At 34.6% G+C, this 17712-nt stretch overlaps 1 protein-coding gene across 1 annotated transcript in view; it reads right to left on the bottom strand.

The window, feature by feature from the left end:
• The window catches only part of gbe1b (glucan (1,4-alpha-), branching enzyme 1b), a 260449-nt gene that overhangs the window by 135734 nt on the left and 107003 nt on the right, over positions 1-17712 (bottom strand). The window contains exons 8-9 of the mRNA XM_061877862.1: positions 3987-4102; positions 1816-1943 (exon numbers count right to left, since the gene is read on the bottom strand). Coding sequence (XP_061733846.1) covers positions 1816-1943; positions 3987-4102 — 244 coding nt within the window. The remainder of the gene's footprint in view (positions 1-1815; positions 1944-3986; positions 4103-17712) is intronic.

Here is a 17712-nt window from a genome sequence, read left to right as displayed (position 1 = left end):
ATATGTACATATATACATTTATACATCTATATTTATCTATATACATACAGTACATATTTATACATATATATACATACATATATGTATATATACATACATATGCATGTATATACGTATATATATTCATATATATGTATATATGTATATATATATATATATATATATATATATATATATATATATATATATATGTGTGTATATATATCCATCCATCCATTTTCTACCGCTTATTCCCTTTCGGGGTCGCGGGGGGCGCTGGCGCCTATCTCAGCTACAATCGGGCGGAAGTGTGTATATATATATATATATATATATATATATATATATATATATATATATATATATATATATATATATATATATATATGTATATATGTTTGTGTGTATATATATTTATTAACTGTATTTCCTTGAATTGCCGCAGGCCATATAGTATGCGCCTGCCCTGAATTACCGCCTGGTCAAACTCGTGACGTCACAAGTGACACTTCCCCTGTCATCATTTTCAAAATGGAGGAGGCTGATTTCAATACCGGTAATTTAAAAATCGCATAAAGGGAAGAAGATTAAGAGCTATTCAGTAGGATTTAAGGTCCAAGATTACATTTTACTCAAATCTTTACTGCATGCCTTTGGTAAGTGCCGTAGTGAGAAGAAGTTTTAAAATAATTAGCGCATGCTTACTTTTGCCGCATGCCTTTGGTAAGCGCAGGAGTGAGAAGAGGTTTTAAATTAATTAGCGCCCCGGTGGCAATTCAAGGAAATACGGTATATATATATCCATCCATCCATCCATTTTCTACCGCTTATTTATATATATAACACAAAATATGCAACATTTTCCTCCAAAATATTTTAAAGTGGGAATATTTATTGTTATTGGAGCCTTAAATAGAAAAAGGAATCATAACATTGCTTTTGATTCATTGGTTTATGTTATAGGATTTATTTTATTTGTATATGAATTTTTACTTTCACTGCTTAAATCTACAGATCAACTTCAGATTATTACCTTGACTTAAATTCTTAATAATATATTTTTTCATATCCATAGAAATAATATTTTACAAATTTTTCCACTGAGGGCCACACGCGGAAAAATGAAAACATGCGGGAGCCATTTATATATATGTACATATATATATATATATATATATATATATATATATATATATATGTACATATATATATATATATATATATATATATATATATATATATATATATATATATGTGTATATTTATTGTAACAGATTATTTCTATGGATGTGAAAAAATATATTATTAAAAATTTAAATCAAGGTAATAATCTGAAGTTGATCTGTAGATTTAAGCAGTGAAAGTAAAAATTCATATACAAATAAAATAAATCCTATAACATAAACCAATGAATCAAAAGCAATATTATGATTCCTTTTTCTATTTAAGGCTCCAATAACAATAAATATTCCACTTTAAACATTTTTGGAGAAAAATGTTGCATATTTTGTGTTTCCTATCAAAATAGGGTTTTAACAAAAAAGGCATAAAACATTAAGTCATTCCAATGTTATGTCAATGGGTAGATCTGAAGTTGATCTATGAATATTTAAGTGTTGAAAGTTACATTTTTTTTTATAAATGACACATTTTTAACATTTAAAAAACTGAGACTTTTGACGATCACCAAAACTGAGGAATTTCTATGGAGGGGAAAAGGAACTTGTAAAACGTGGTCTGCTTGCATTTAAACATGACATGCTAAATGACTTTATGCTAATCACACTAATCAATGATTCAGTGCTTGTCACTAATGGCATTGAGGAGCAGGTCTACCTCAGCAATGGTGATGCAGTCTGGGTAGAGCGTGTGCAGGATGTGATTGGCCAACATCAGGTACACCACAGAGTCCTCATCCACTTGCAGGCCAAAGTACTCGCTGTAGTCCCCAGAGAAGCCGATTCCTTTCAAGGAAATAAACACATTTGCAGCTTTTTTAAAAGTTCCTTTTTTGTGCGAAATTAACTTACTGCTGTTAGCATGTAGCTAGCATATCTATGCTGGTCTTGCCAATCTAGCATAATGTTAACATGTAATGTTAGCATGTAGCTCACACAGCTATGCTAGTGTAACTAATCTAGCATGATGTTAAAATGTAATGTTAGCATGATGACCACATAGCTAAGCTACTGTGGCTAACCTAGAATTATATTAAAATGTAATCTTAGTATGTAACTCACATAGCTATGCTACTGGGGCTCACATAGAATTACATTAAAATGTAATGTTAGCCTGTAGCTCACATAGCTATGATAGTGTAGCTAATCGAGCACGACGTTAAAATATAATGTTAGCATGTAGCTTACATAGCTATACTAAAAATGCTACCCTAGCATGATGTTAAAATGTAATGTTAGCATGTACCTTACGAAATGTTGCAAACCTACCATGATTTTAAAATACAATGTTGGCATATAGCTTCCATAGCTATGCTACTGATGCTAACCTAGAATATTTATCAACATTTGCAGCCCTTTGAGACACCTGTGATTTGGGGTTGTATAAATAAACATTGACTGATTGATTAATGTTAGCATGCAGCTTGCATAACTATACCAGTATTGCTAACCTAGCATGATTTTAAAATGTAATGTTAGCATGTAGCTCGCATAGCTATACTACTGTGGCTAACCTAGAATTATATTAAAATGTAATGTTAGCATGTAGCTCACACAGCTATGTTACTGTGGCTAACCTAGAATTATATTAAAATGTAATGTTAGCCTGTAGCTCCAAAAGCTATGCTAGTAAAGCGAATCGAGCATGATGTAAAAATGTAATGTTAGCATGTAGTTTAAATAGCTATACTAAAAATGATACATGAGCATAATGTTAAAATGTAGTGTTATCATGTACCGTACGTAGTGTTGCAAACATACCATCATTTTAAAATACAATGTTGCCATGTAGCTCCCATAGCTATGCTACTGAGGCTAACCTAGAATTATATCAACATTTAATGTTAGCATGCAGCTTGCATAGCTATGCCAGTATTGCTAACCCGATGTTAAAATGTGATGTTAACATGTAACTCGCATAACTGTGCCAGTGTACCTAACCTGACATGATGTTTCAAAATATCTTATTACCATGTATCGTACATAGCTATGCTAGTGTTGCTAACCTAAAATCATACTAAAATGTAATGTTAGAATGTACTTTGGGACAAATGATGACCAGAAACATCTATTTTTGAGCATGAATTTAAGGAGGCTGATCTACACGTTTTAAAAGCTGTGTGCTAAACAGACGCAGCTTTAGTGAAACACGAAGTATTATGTAGCAGTATTGCTAGGTGCTAAACAAGATATACAAACCATCCACAAAATAAAATGTAATTTACTGTACAATGTCTGCTCTCACTGGAAGGTCAAACAATGGGATGTTTTTATCTTTCTGTTTAGATGAAGAATTAATTATTATCCTCAAGAAGGGTTGAACAAAAACAGCCTCGAATGGGAATTTTTTGTGTCGTTTTCACCAAGTTGGATGTTAAAATTGACCAACTTGTGGGTTTATGTACACAACCTTCTACTATCAAGGAGAGAGGGATGATTTATCATCTAGAAGTAACTTTCACCAACTCAGAGGCGACGCAGCAGCATAATATATGTAAATATAGCAGCAAAAGCCAGTTAGCTTTCTGTGATCACTAAACGTAGTTCCTCATCGTTAGCGCTTATAATAACAATATTGCTAATACTTGTTAATATTCAGGTCACCACATGTAAATGGAGTATTGTTGGCACTATTTTACAGGGCATTATGAGTGGAACAGTGTACTCCTACTAGCTCGCATTCTTAGCCACCTCTTACTTGCCGTATTTTACGACATAGAATGCAATAAAAACATGTGTTCTGGTCTTACATGAGGACTGTGAACGATCGTCAAAATGCCAAAAAAAAGAAAGTGCAGCCCCTCTTGAAGTCGAGTGCTAAAGTCTCACCTATCCCGTGGTGATGGTACAGCATCGAGGTGACGCCGTCGAATCGGAAGCCATCAAACTTGTACTCCTCCATCCACCAGCGCAGGTTGGACAGCAGGAAGCGCATCACTTCCCAGCTGACACACACACACACACACACACACACACACACACACACACACACAGATTATTATTTTTGTTCATGACTTGTGGGGACCACCCTTTCTACAGGTTGTGGAGGCATAAAAAGAAAATGAGGTAAAATGGCCACTGCCCAGTTAGCTCATACACGTCTTTATATCTATGGATTGATGAAGTAATGTGCTGATCATTCTTACTTGGGAGCCAGGGGGAAAAAAGAGTTAATATGGTTCTTCATGGCGACCAAATTTAAATAATTTTGCATAATTCACACAAATTTGTACGGGACTACTGAGGACCATTGAAAAAAACAGTTCAAATTAGATGTTAATCATGTTTACTTTTCAGTAAACATTATGGGCCAAAGCTTAAAAATCACTTAGGCATCTTCAGAATTGATCTGACTATCATTTAAAAAGGTTTCCCTTTACAGGACCTGTTTTTTGGTCACCATATCGTCAGAAGTCCCCTAAAGGTGACTGTGTAAACAGAGCGATGTCCCCTATTAAGTAAGCATTTCCACAACACACACACGCACACACACACAAACACAAACACAAACACAAACACACACACACACACACACACACACACACACACACACACACACACACACACACACACACACACACACACACACACACACACAGAACACACACACACTGGTTATCATTTTTGTTCATGACTTGTGGGGACCACCCTTTCTACAGGTTGTGGAGGCATAAAAAGAAAATGAGGTAAAATGACCACTGCCCAGTTAGCTCATCAATCTATGGATTGATGAAGTAATGTGCTGATCATTCTTACTGGGGACCCTGGGGAAAAAGAGTTAATATGGTTCTTCATGGGGACCAAATTTAAATAATTTTGCATAATTCACACAAATTTGTACGGGACTACTGAGGACCTTAAAAAAAAACTGTTCAAATTAGAGGTTAAACATGTTTACTTTTTAGTAAACATGTTTTATGGGCCAAAGCTTAAAAATCACTTAGGCATCTTCAGAATTGATCTGACTATCATTTAAAAAGGCTTCCCTTTACAGGACCTGTTTTTTGGTCCCCATATCGTCAGAAGTCCCCTAAAGGTGACTGTGTAAACAGAGCGATATCCCCTGATAAGTAAGCATTGCCACAGCACGCACGCACGCACGCACGCACGCACGCACGCACACAAACACAAACACAAACACAAACACACACACACACACACACACACACACACACACACACACACACACACACACACACACACACACACACACACACACACAGGTTATTATTTTTGTTCATGACTTGTGGGGACCACCCTTTCCACAGGTTGTGGAGGCATAAAAAGGAAATGAGGTAAAATGACCACTGCCCAGTTAGCTCATACACGTCTTTAAATCTATGGATTGATGAAGTAATGTGCTGATCATTCTTACTGGGGACCCTGGGGAAAAAGAGTTAATAAGGTTCTTCATGGGGACAAAATTTAAATAATTTTGCATAGTTCACACACATTTGTAAGGGACTACTGAGGACCATTAAAAAAAAACTGTTCAAATTAGAGGTTATACATGTTTACTTTTCAGTAAACATGTTTTATGGGCCGAAGCTTAAAAATCACTTAAGCATCTTCAGAATTGAGCTGACTATCATTTAAAAAGGTTTCCCTTTACAGGACCTGTTTTTTTGGTCCTCATATCGTCAGAAGTCCCCTAAAGCTGACTGTGTAAACAGAGCGATGTCCCCTATTAAGTAAGCATTGCCACAACGCACACACGCACGCCCACACACACACGCAAACACACACACACACACACACACACACACACACACACACACACACACACACACACACACACACACACACACACACACAAGGTCAGACACAGCTGTGAATAATTCACACACACGTCATCATGAAAGTAGTGCAGGACGACCTGGGTGTGTAGCGATTAGCACGCTAGCGACCAGAGAGATCCTGATCTCCCTTCAAGTCCACCATCGAGTCTTTCATTCTGTTTACTTCCCGCCGCGCCAGACCAGCTGCATGCTGGTGTAAATACCGAAATGTTTCGTGCGGTTGAGCGCGGCGCCATGCGGACCTGGGACAGCCGCAGCTTAAAATGTCCTTCTATAGCCGTAGTCTTTTTGTCCACAAATTGGGGGGTTGTAGGATTGGAAACTTGTCACTTCAATCATTGACTTGTTTATTATTCCCTAGTAGTAGTAGTAGTGAGTGTGTTTGTAAACAGTCAGAACCAAGAAAAAAAACTATGTTGTAATATTAAAAAAATATAAATCTAATTACTGTAGTATTGACTATGTACTTATACTACACTTGATATCGCTTATAGTTACTATGCCAAAAAAGTAATTGATTTTAATTACTTTCCCAAAAGAGTAATTAGGTATCGTTACTTTCCCAGAAGAGTAATTGCTTATGGTTACTTTACCAACAAAGCCATTGTTATACTTACTTTACCAGAAAAGTGATTGGTTATAGTTACTTTACCAAAAAAGTAATTGATTATAATTACTTTCCCAAAAGACCATTGGCTTTAGTTACTTTAGCAAAAGAGTATTGGTTGTAGTTACTTTACCAAAAGACTAATTGGTTATAGTTATTTTACCAACAAAGTAATTGATTATAGTTACTTTATCAACAAAGTAATTGTTATACTTACTTTACCAGAAAAGTGATTGGTTATAGTTACTTTATCAAAAAAGTAATTGATTATAGTTACTTTACCAAAAAAGTAATTGATTATAATTACTTTCCCAAAAGAGTAATTTTTAGTTACTTTCCCAAAAGAGTAATTGGTTATATTTACTTTACCAACAAAGGTATTGATTATAGTTACTTTACCAAGAAAGTCATTGTTATACTTAATTTACCAGAAAGTGCTTGGTTATAGTCACTTAACCAAAAAAGTAATTGATTATAGTTACTTTATCAAAAAAGTAATTGATTATCATTACTTTCCCAAAAGAGTAATTGATTATAGTTACTTTCCCAAAAGAATAATTGGTTATAGTTACTTTCCCAAAAGAGCAATTGATTATAGTTACTTTACCAACAAAGTAATTGTTATACTTTCTTCACCAGAAAAGAGATTGGTAACTATACCCAATCTCTTTTCTGGTGAAGTAAGTATAACAATTACTTCCCAAAAAAAAGTAATTGTTTATAGTTACTTTACCAAAAAAAGTAATTGATTACAGTTACTTCCCAAAAGAATAATTGGTTTATAGTTAATTTACGAAAAAAGTATTTGATTAGTTACTTCGGGACCGTTCGAGTTAGCGCTTGTTAATGAAGAGACCGAATGTGCTTCGATGGCTGTAGTCTCGTTGTCCACAAACAAATTATTGTAGGATTGCAAGATTGTCACTTCAATCATTGACTTGTTGTTCATTATTCCCTCGTAGTAGTAGTGAGTGTGTTTTTAAACAGTCAAAAACAACAAAAATAATATAATGATAATAGTACTTGTATGAAAATTTTACACCATAAAGGTGAAGATTGGCGATTTAGAAGCTACACTTGCGTTAGCCAGCGAGGCCGCTAAAAAATGTGTCATCATAAGAGATTATCAGGATGATACTCAACTATCTATTTTGATATCATAGCTATTGCGCAACCCGACTTTGACACACTGACTGCTGCTTTGTGCTGCAGGGAAGGTTTGCTTTCCTTCGCACTTGACCCGCCTCAACCTCAATTTAGGCGCAGATTTATTTTCTCAGCGGCGGCAAGCAAACGGTCTAACATTTGCTATTCGATTAGAGCCTATTTCATCGTGTCAAAAAAGCTGTTGCAGCAGCAAAAAGGGCGGGAATCACGCTCGGGCAGAATTCCAATAACCTCTCACTTAACTGCTCTCGCTTGGAATAATCCCTCACCCCGTGCCTCAGGTACACCACTTTTCACCGCCTTGCCCTCATTTTAGGAAAATAAATACGAATAAATAAATAAATGTGCAGCCTAATCCTTATCTTATAAAAATAAATACAAATAAATGTGCAGCCTCATCCTTACCTTATACAAAAAAATAAATGTGCAGCCTCATTATTTAAAACTAAATAAATAAAATGTGTAGCCTCATCCTCTATCCATCCATCCATTTTCTACCGCTTGTCCCTTACGGGGTCGCGGGGGGCGCTGGCACCTATCTCAGCTACAATCGGGCGGAAGGCGGGGTACACCCTGGACAAGTCGCCACCTCATCGCAGGGCCAACACAGATAGACAGACAACATTCACACTCACATTCACACACTAGGGCCAATTTAGTGTTGCCAATCAACCTATCCCCAGGTGCCTCATCCTCTAAAAAAATAAAATGTAAGTTTTAAATAAATAAATAAATCTCCAGCCTCGTTTTAATCCTTTGAAAAAATAGATAAATAAATGTGCAGCATTCTCCTCTAAAAGCCCCCACAAATAAACACTTAAAAACAAGTTAATAACAGTGCAGGCTCATCCGCTCCAATATATACAGTATATATATATATATGTATAAAAAATAAAAAATAATAAATGTATAAATAAATTAAATAATGTGCAGCCTTGTTCTCATAAAGGTAAATACAAATCAAAATAAAAAATAAATAAATAGTGCAGCCTTATTCTCATCTAATCAAAATGAAAAATTAAAAATGTGTCACTTCATCATCATCCTTCAAAGGAATACAAAAATAAAATAAACAAAATTAAGTACATAAATGTGCAGCCTCAATATTTTAAAATTAAATACATAAAAATGTGTGGCCTTATCCTCTAAAAAAATAAAATATATTTTTAAAATAAACCTCCAGCCTTATTTTCATCCTTTGAAAAAATATAAAATAGATAAATAAATGTGCAGCATTTTCCTCTAAAAGAGCAAAAAAAAAAAACACAAAAAAAGGTAAATAACAGTGCAGCCTCATCCGTTTCAAAAATATATATATTAAAGAGATACATTTGTCTTTTAAAAAATAAAAATGATAATAAATGTATAAATACAACTAATAATGTGCAGCCTTGTCCTCATAAAGATAAATAAATACAAATAAAAATAAAAATAAATAAATATTGCAACCGAATTCTCATCTAATCAAAATAAAAAATTAAAAAAATGCATTGCTTCATCGTCATCCTTCAAAGAAATACAAAATAAATACAATTAAGTAAATAAATGTGCAGCCTCAATATTTGAAAATTAAATAAATAAATAATGTATGGCCTTTTTCAAAATAAATCTCCAGCCTTATTTTCATCCTTTGAAAAAAATATAAAATAGATTAAAAAAAAATGCAGCATTTTCCTCTAAAAGAGCGAAACAAATAAACACATAAAAATAAGTAAATACCAGTGCAGCCTCATCCGCTCTAAAAATACATATATTAAATAGATAAATTTGTCCTTGAAAAAATAAAAATAATACTAAATGTATAAATAAAAAATAATGTGCAGCCCTGATCTCATAAAGATAAATAAATACAAATTAATATAAAAAAATAAATAAATATTGCAGCCTCATCCTCATCTAATCAAAATAAAAAATAAAAAAATGTGTCTCTTCATCATCATCCTTCAAAGAAATACAAAAGTAAAATAAATAAAATTACGTAAATAAATGTGCAGCCTCAATATTTGAAAATTAAATAAATAAATATATGTGTCGCCTTATCCACTAAAAAAATACATATTATATTTTAAATAAATCTCCAGTCTTATTTTCATCCATTGAAAAAGTATACAATTAAAATAAATAAATACATGTGCTGCCTCATCGTCTAAAAGAAAATATTAAAATAAGTCAATAACTGTGCAGCCTCATCTTTTTAAACATGTTTTCAAATATATATTTTAAGAAATAAATAAATGAATGTGTAGCCTCATACTATTACATTAAAAAATAAAAAATATAAATCCATGAATTAATTATTTGTGCAGCCTTATCTTAAAAAATAATAAAAAATATTTAAAATAAATAACAGAGAATGTGTAGTCTCATCCTCATCTTTTAAAGAAAACTGTATTCATTTCTTTATTTTTATTTTAAATATATATATATATATATATATATATATATATATATATTTTTTTTTTTTTTTTTTTAATAAAGAAATAAATGTGCAGCATTATCTTCATTCTTTAAAAAACAAAGAAACTAAAAAATAAATGAATGCATGAAAAAATGTGCAGCCTCAGCCTCATTTAAAAAAAATAGAATACAAAAAAAACATTTGAAATAAATAAATTAATTCATGTGCAGCCTCATTCTCAAAAAAAATAATATTGTTTTCAAATATTGCAGCCTCCTTTTCATCCTTTAAAAAAACAAATACAATTATTAAATGCATAAATGCATGTGCAGCTTCATCCTCCTGGTTAAAAAAATAGAATAAAAAAATAAAATTTTAAATTCATAAATGTTCAGACGAATCTTCTAAAACATATATTAAACAATACCTTTTTCTAATAAATAATTTTGCAACCTCATTCTCTTTCTTAAAAAAAGATAAGAAAATAAATACATGTAAAATAAATGCATCAATAAATACATGTGCAGCCTCATCCTTTAAAAAACAAAGAAAATAAATACACAAATACATAAATAAACAAATGTGCAGCTTAATCTTAAACCTTTAAAAGAATAGAATTTAAAAAGTTAAATTGAAAATAAATAAATCACTAAATATGCAGCCTCAGACTCATCCTTCAAAGAAATTACAAATAAATTAATAAATGTGCAGCCTCACTCTCATCATTTAATAATAGAATAAAAAATGCCCTTTAAATTAAATACAATAATAAATGTGCAGCTGTGTCCTTATCCTTTAAAAATTAAAATAAAAAATATAAAAATTTAAACCAATCAATCAATCAATATTTAGACTCATCCTTTATAAAAATAAGAATAAATAAATAAATTAATGTGCAGCCTCATCCTCATCCAGCGAGACGTCACATGTTACATCAGCGCTTCCTCCCTGCCTGGAGGCGGAGCTTAAGGGGGGGAGCAGAGGTGAGGCCGGGTGGCCCCGCAGGCCGTGTGACAAATAGACCAGCTCCTCCGCTCCACTGAGCACACCGCATCCTCCGAGGGCGCCGTGATAGCCAAGCGGCGGCGTAAAAGCGACCTGCCACATTAGGAGCCAGGTGGCCATTCGTCATCAAGCCCAATTAAAGGGCCGGTACTTGGGTGTGCTGCTCAATGAAGTCATCGCTCAGTCTGCGCTCTTAATGTGCCCGCAAATTGCAAACCATACCACCTCGGTACAACATAATAAGGGCCACACTAATAGTAGGGCTCATGGAGTTTTATTGCGGCTGGAAGTGCGTCCATTAGCAACAGTAGAGAGTTGATCAAAGTTTATTTCTTTGATTTGTCCACACTTATTGGTAGGGATGGGTACCGCTTACATGTGAACCAATTTCCGGTACTTGGGAATCGATCGATACCAGCACTTTTGTGTGAGTAAATAAATATATATATATATTTTTTGATAATAAAATCTAATTTTTTATTGGAACATTCAAAAAATGTGCTTGTTTTAATTATCGCATTTCTGACTCTCATTTGCAAGTATGATATGAAATTGCCATTTCACTTGCAAGTCCAAGGCGTTAGATAGCAGTAGTGGGTTTTGTTCCTTGTCGCGCCCTAAAAAGTGTTAATACTGTAAGTCAATAGTGTCAAAATCCTTTTCCTTGAGGGCCGTTTGTAACCGTGAGTAATAAATGAATGTAAATAAAGAGTTGCCTCATGATATTACACACATATGGATTTGATCTTTTTTTTTTACGTACTGTGTAAAAATGAATTTGTAAACTGGCATCTCAGTTCCCAGAATTTTATTTTAGCACTTATTACAGCACAAACGGTACCACTGTTGTTGTTTTTTGTTGTTGTTGTTTTTTTATTAATTCTGGAGACTGAGCAGACAGATTTTTATTGCAAAAATTGTTTTTGCAGTGTATTACTGCAACATGGAAAAATGGTATTCTGTTTTTTTTACTGTAAAATTGTGGTGACTTAGAATCCCAACTTTTTTTTTTTTTACTGTAAAATAAATTGTCATCTTTACAATTTACAATTTGTTTTGAAACCAAGTCAATCAGATATTTATTTTTATTCCAAAAATCTGTAGCATAATATTTTTTAAATTATTAGAAAGCATAACTAATTTCCAACCCAAATGTAACTAACATTACACTAACATGTGCAACATTATTACAGATATTTTTTATGTTAATACATTTTTAAATTAAAAAAAATGATGCATATCTTGTAATTTTCCCCTTTTAAAAATAGTCAAGGAACAAAAAGCCATTTTTTTATTGAAAAAACCCCATGAATCTACAAATATGTACTCATAAAAAAAATGTGATGTAAGATACTATTTTGTACATTATTAGAAAATATTGAATTAAAATATACATGTTCTTTCTGTCAAAATGGAAATGGGAGTACTTTATCGACTCATATTATTTGAGGGCCACATAAAATGATCAGAGTTGGCGACTTGTACAGGGTGTACCCCGCCTTCCGCCTGATTGTAGCTAAGATAGGCACCAGTGCCACCTGCGACCCCAAAGGGAATAAGCGGTAGAAAATGGATGGATAAATGGATAAAATTATCATTTGGGTCAGAATTGGTGCCCAGTCCTTAAATTTGACACCAGTATTGTAAGTATTGTACTTTTTATGCAGCAGCTGTGTGATTGTAACATGCATTTTAGTTGTGGTTTTCATTAACACATTTGGAGGTGTCGAAATGGCCATGTAAAATCGCTCATGCTAATCAGTAGCAAGTCAACAAGAAATGCAATGTATATTAGCATCAAGCTAATGCATTTTTGTAAAAGTGGAGCGTTACTTTATTTACGTTGGCGCTTTTGAGTCAATTTCTTTGTCGGCATAGAAAATTGCAACATAACCAAGAGGTAGTTTGGCTGAGTCCGCTCTCAGTGCTGCTGGAGTGATTGCCAAGTGCCAAAATGCAAAGAGCTGGCTGTGTCAGCCAGCGGGCATGACGTCACGCCTAATTAAGGTACCGAAACAAGGCACGGTTGGACTTCAGGTGAATCAATGCCCGGTAAGACCGGCTAGTGCTAAAAAAAAGTACTGGAATTGGTAACCATCCCTACTTATTATATACATTTAAGAAATAGGAACACAGGAAATAATGGATGTGGACTTCATCCATTGCAGGGTCAACATTTTTTTTGTATTAATTGTTTTTTAAGGATGAGGCTGCACATTTATTTATTTTAAATGCTACTTTTTTGTTTGTTTTAAAGGAGGACGATGAGATTGTACATGTATTTGTTTTAAATTATACTTTTTTAGTCTATTTTCTAAAGGATGAGTATGAGGCTGCACATTTATTTATTTTAAATGTCATTTTTTATTGTATTTTTTAAAGGATAAGAATGATATTGCGCATTTACTCATTTATTTATTTTAAATGTTATGTTTTATTCTATATTTTAAAAAATGAAGATGAGATTGGACATTTATTTATTTTAAATGTTATTTTGTTTATTCTATTTTTTAAAGGATGAGACTCCGCATTTATTCATTTTTTATACAAACATTTAAGCTTATTGCCACTGCCAGGGTATTTAAGTTATCCTGTGTGTTATGGAAAATAAATATAATCTACATACAAATCTCTGAGCCACAATCATAACATCTGAACAGGCAATTTCTGAGGTAACAACAGAAACATTTTTTTTTATCAGGGATCTTATGTTTAAAAAACCTATATTATAGGTAGTGGGCTGTTTTAGGGAATTTTTGATCAAATTATCCGTAATAGCAATATTAATAATGTTGTGTTTATTCTGCGTAGTGCACTTAAAATAATTATGACCATATCTAGGAATTGATATGATGGGAATTTTCCGATTGTTTGCTTGGTGCTTTGATAAACTGAACGCATCATATACATGGTACTATATTGTGATGTTATGAGCCAGGGGAAAAAAGAACTACCCTACCCAGCATGCAACAGGAGTGACGAGCATGCGCGGTAGCCCGGTATAGGTTGTGTCGCCATGACGGCATCTTGTATGTTGTGATATGCACGCTCTGAAAGCAAACGTTAAGAACTCAGCCAACACGCCTCGTCTGCATTATTCATAAATAGACAGACAACACATATACTCCGCTGCTTCACAGGCCGCTGGATGTAGCCGGCAAAGTATTCCCATGCTAGCTAGCCGGTCTAGCAAGCACGCGTCATTCAGTCCAAAACGGCCCGATCTATCCACATTCAGGTAAGTGATCCTGGAGTGACCACACTGTCAGCCAGCCATGAAATTTGCAGAATTGTCCGGTATTTTTGCCAAATGTTCCATCTTTACCAAGAGCCCCTCGAAGCCGAAGCTTATCCGGGCGACACCATCTTGTTAAGAAAAGGCGTTAACAAAATAAAAGTATGTAAATAACATACGCAAAAGTGTGATACAATAATTGTCGGCGTTATTAGATTGATGAGTTAACTCGTAATTAACGCACTAATTTCCCCACCCCTAATATATATATATATATATATATATATATATATATATATATATATATATATATATATATATATATATATATATAAACATAATTTTTCTAACACCTTGATACCTATTACAGATTGATACCTAAGACTAAGAAGTGTGATAGCATTTTTCAGGATCATAAAAGGTAAAGTAACATTTTCCCACGAGTGTTAAAAAAAGAATTTGAAAAGGAAACAATAAGCAAAATACGTGTGTTCGGGAAGCGAGGCTCGTCACATGCTCTCTGATGGTTCTGTGGTCGCGCCTCGAAAAACGTGAAAAAAAAAACTAATAAAAAGCATTTCAGACTTCAGAGCGGGATTTTCCGCCTCATTTTGATGGTGTAAAGAAAAAAAAAGATAGTAAAAAGATAGCAAGCAGACGCCAGCATTTAAATAACACAATGTTCCCCTCAGCTCATCTTCATGCTCGGTTGCTCTTATCAGCTTTTATTTGCGCCCCGCAGCCAAAGACGCCAGCGTTGAGGTCGCAGGCAGACGGAGGAAGGCAGGAAGAGTTGTCTCAAAGTTGCAAATAGCGCCACAGGAAGGTGAATGACGAAGAATAAATACCGTAAATTCCCTAACGATAAGCCGCTACTTTTTTTCCTGCGCTTTGAACCCTGCGGCTTATAAATGGTACGGCTGATTCATGGACTTTTCTTCACCGACGGCCATAATGCAAAAGGTTTCATTAAACACAAGCAAAAACACTGAAAAGCTGTGTTGTTGTTTGTTACTAGGTGACTTCCTGATTTTTGAAGCTTTGAATCGGAATTAGAAGTGTCGTTTTGTAATTTGCACCATCCGTAGCGTTCCTACACATATGGATTTTTCATTCATCGCTCAAGCAACGTTTAAGTTTTACAATATAACTGAAACAATTCTCACTTACTAAATTGTCCCATGTGTGATGTCTGTATGAGTGTTTTCATGCATATTTGTACGTGCTATTGTAATGTCATGAAGCTAGCATTGTTAGCATTAGGTTATATGTTAACAGATTTACGGGTGTCTGTGTTAGCATTATTACCTACAACAATATTATTTTTGTATTGCTTCACTTTCACAAATTTGTAGAGTTATTGAGTCTGTTTAGCTGATTGGGGAGCTAGCTTGCGCAGCTACAGGGTCCATGACAATGACTTGTGCTTTGTTTGATCAACCAGTTTACCGTTTTATCAGTCGTGTTACGGACACCGTTTGGGAACAAATAAGGTATGTAAATATACATTTACAAAATATTTCTGTGTGTATAACTCATTTCACGACGTTACTGTAACCTATGCTGCAGGACTGCTTGTATTGCACATGATATCACACAAACGTAAACACACTGCGGGACTGCTTGTATCGCACATTATATCACAAGTAAACACGCTGCAAGATTGCTTGTATCACACATGCTATCACATACAAGTAAACACGCAGCAGGACTACTTGAGTCGCACACGATATCACACAAGTAAACATGCTGCAAGACTGCTTGTATCGCACATGACATCACACACAAGTAAACACGCTGCAGGACAACTTGTATGGCACATGATAACACACACAAGTAAACGCACAGCACAACTGCTTGCATCGCACATGATATCACACAAGTAACGACACTGCAGGACCGCTTGTATCACACATCATATCACACTCAAGTAAACACGCGGCACGACAGCTTGCATCGCACATGATATCACAAAAAAGTAAACACACAACTTGTATCACACATGATATCAGACACAAGTTAATACGCTGCAGGACTGCTTGTATTGCACAAGACATCACACACATAAACACGCTGCAGGACCGATTGTATCCAACATGATATCACAAACAAGTAAACACGCCGCACGACTGCTTGTATCGCACATTATATCACACACAGGTAAACACGCAACTTGTATCACACATATCAGACACAAGTTAATACGCCGCAGGACTGCTTGTATCGCACATAATATCACACACAGGTAAACGCACACCAGGGCTGCTTGTTTTGCACATGAAATCAAACAAAAGTAAACACACAACTTGTATCACACATGATATCAGACACAAGTTAATACGCAGCAGTGGGACTGCTTCTATCGCACATGATATCACACAAGTAAACACTCAGCAGGACTGCTTGTATCGCACATGATATCACACAAAAGTAAACACACAACTTGTATCACACCTGATATCAGACACTAGTCAAAACGCCGCAGGACTGCTCGGATCGCACATGATATCACACAAGTAAACACTCCGCAGGACTGCTTGTATCGCACATGATATCGCACCCAAGTAAACGCACAGCACGACTGATTGTATCGCACATGATATCACACGGTAGTAAACAAGGCTGCAGGACTGCAAACTTTTCCACTCCAATATTAACACTAAATGATTTTAATCCTAATCAATAATAATATCTAGCTTGCTTACAGTTTAACAGGACAAACCGTGTTAAATGAAATGAAATCACAAAGACTATTATCAAGGTTACAAAATAATTATTCATCAATTATACTGCAAGGATAGTCGTTAAAAATAAAGTTCCATAGCATTACACATGAACTAGATTAATCAGAAAACAATACTTTTAAAATGTTTAACAAAACTGTCAATATAATAAAGTGGATATGAAAATTCAGCTTCACCACTTGAGTCATAATTTTTGCGCTAAAAATATTTTTCTATGACTTTAGCTGCAGACTTCTTCTAGTTTGTTTGATATTGTCATTACTGCCACATGTGGTGGAAAGGTGTATTACAACCGAGTACCACTATGGGCCATACGCATATTTGTTAGGGGCCATACAAAAAGCAATGGGTTAAACAAAAAAACTCTGCATTATAGTAAATCCTAAATCCTTAATTCATGTACATTCTGGGTGTCTTATTTTGAAAAAGAACAAAAACAACTGTCCATCCATCATCTTCCGCTTATCCGAGGTCGGGTCGCGGGGGCAACAGCCTAAGCAGGGAAACCCAGACTTCCCTCTCTCCAGCCACTTCGTCTAGCTCTTCCCGGGGGATCCCAAGGCGTTCCCAGGCCAGCCGGGAGACATAGTCTTCCCAACG

This window comes from Nerophis ophidion, linkage group LG18 (assembly GCF_033978795.1).
Source record: "Nerophis ophidion isolate RoL-2023_Sa linkage group LG18, RoL_Noph_v1.0, whole genome shotgun sequence".
NCBI classification, from domain to species: Eukaryota; Metazoa; Chordata; class Actinopteri; order Syngnathiformes; family Syngnathidae; genus Nerophis; species Nerophis ophidion.
Note: the sequence above shows the minus strand (reverse complement) of the source record. Positions and strands in the feature narration are given on the sequence as shown.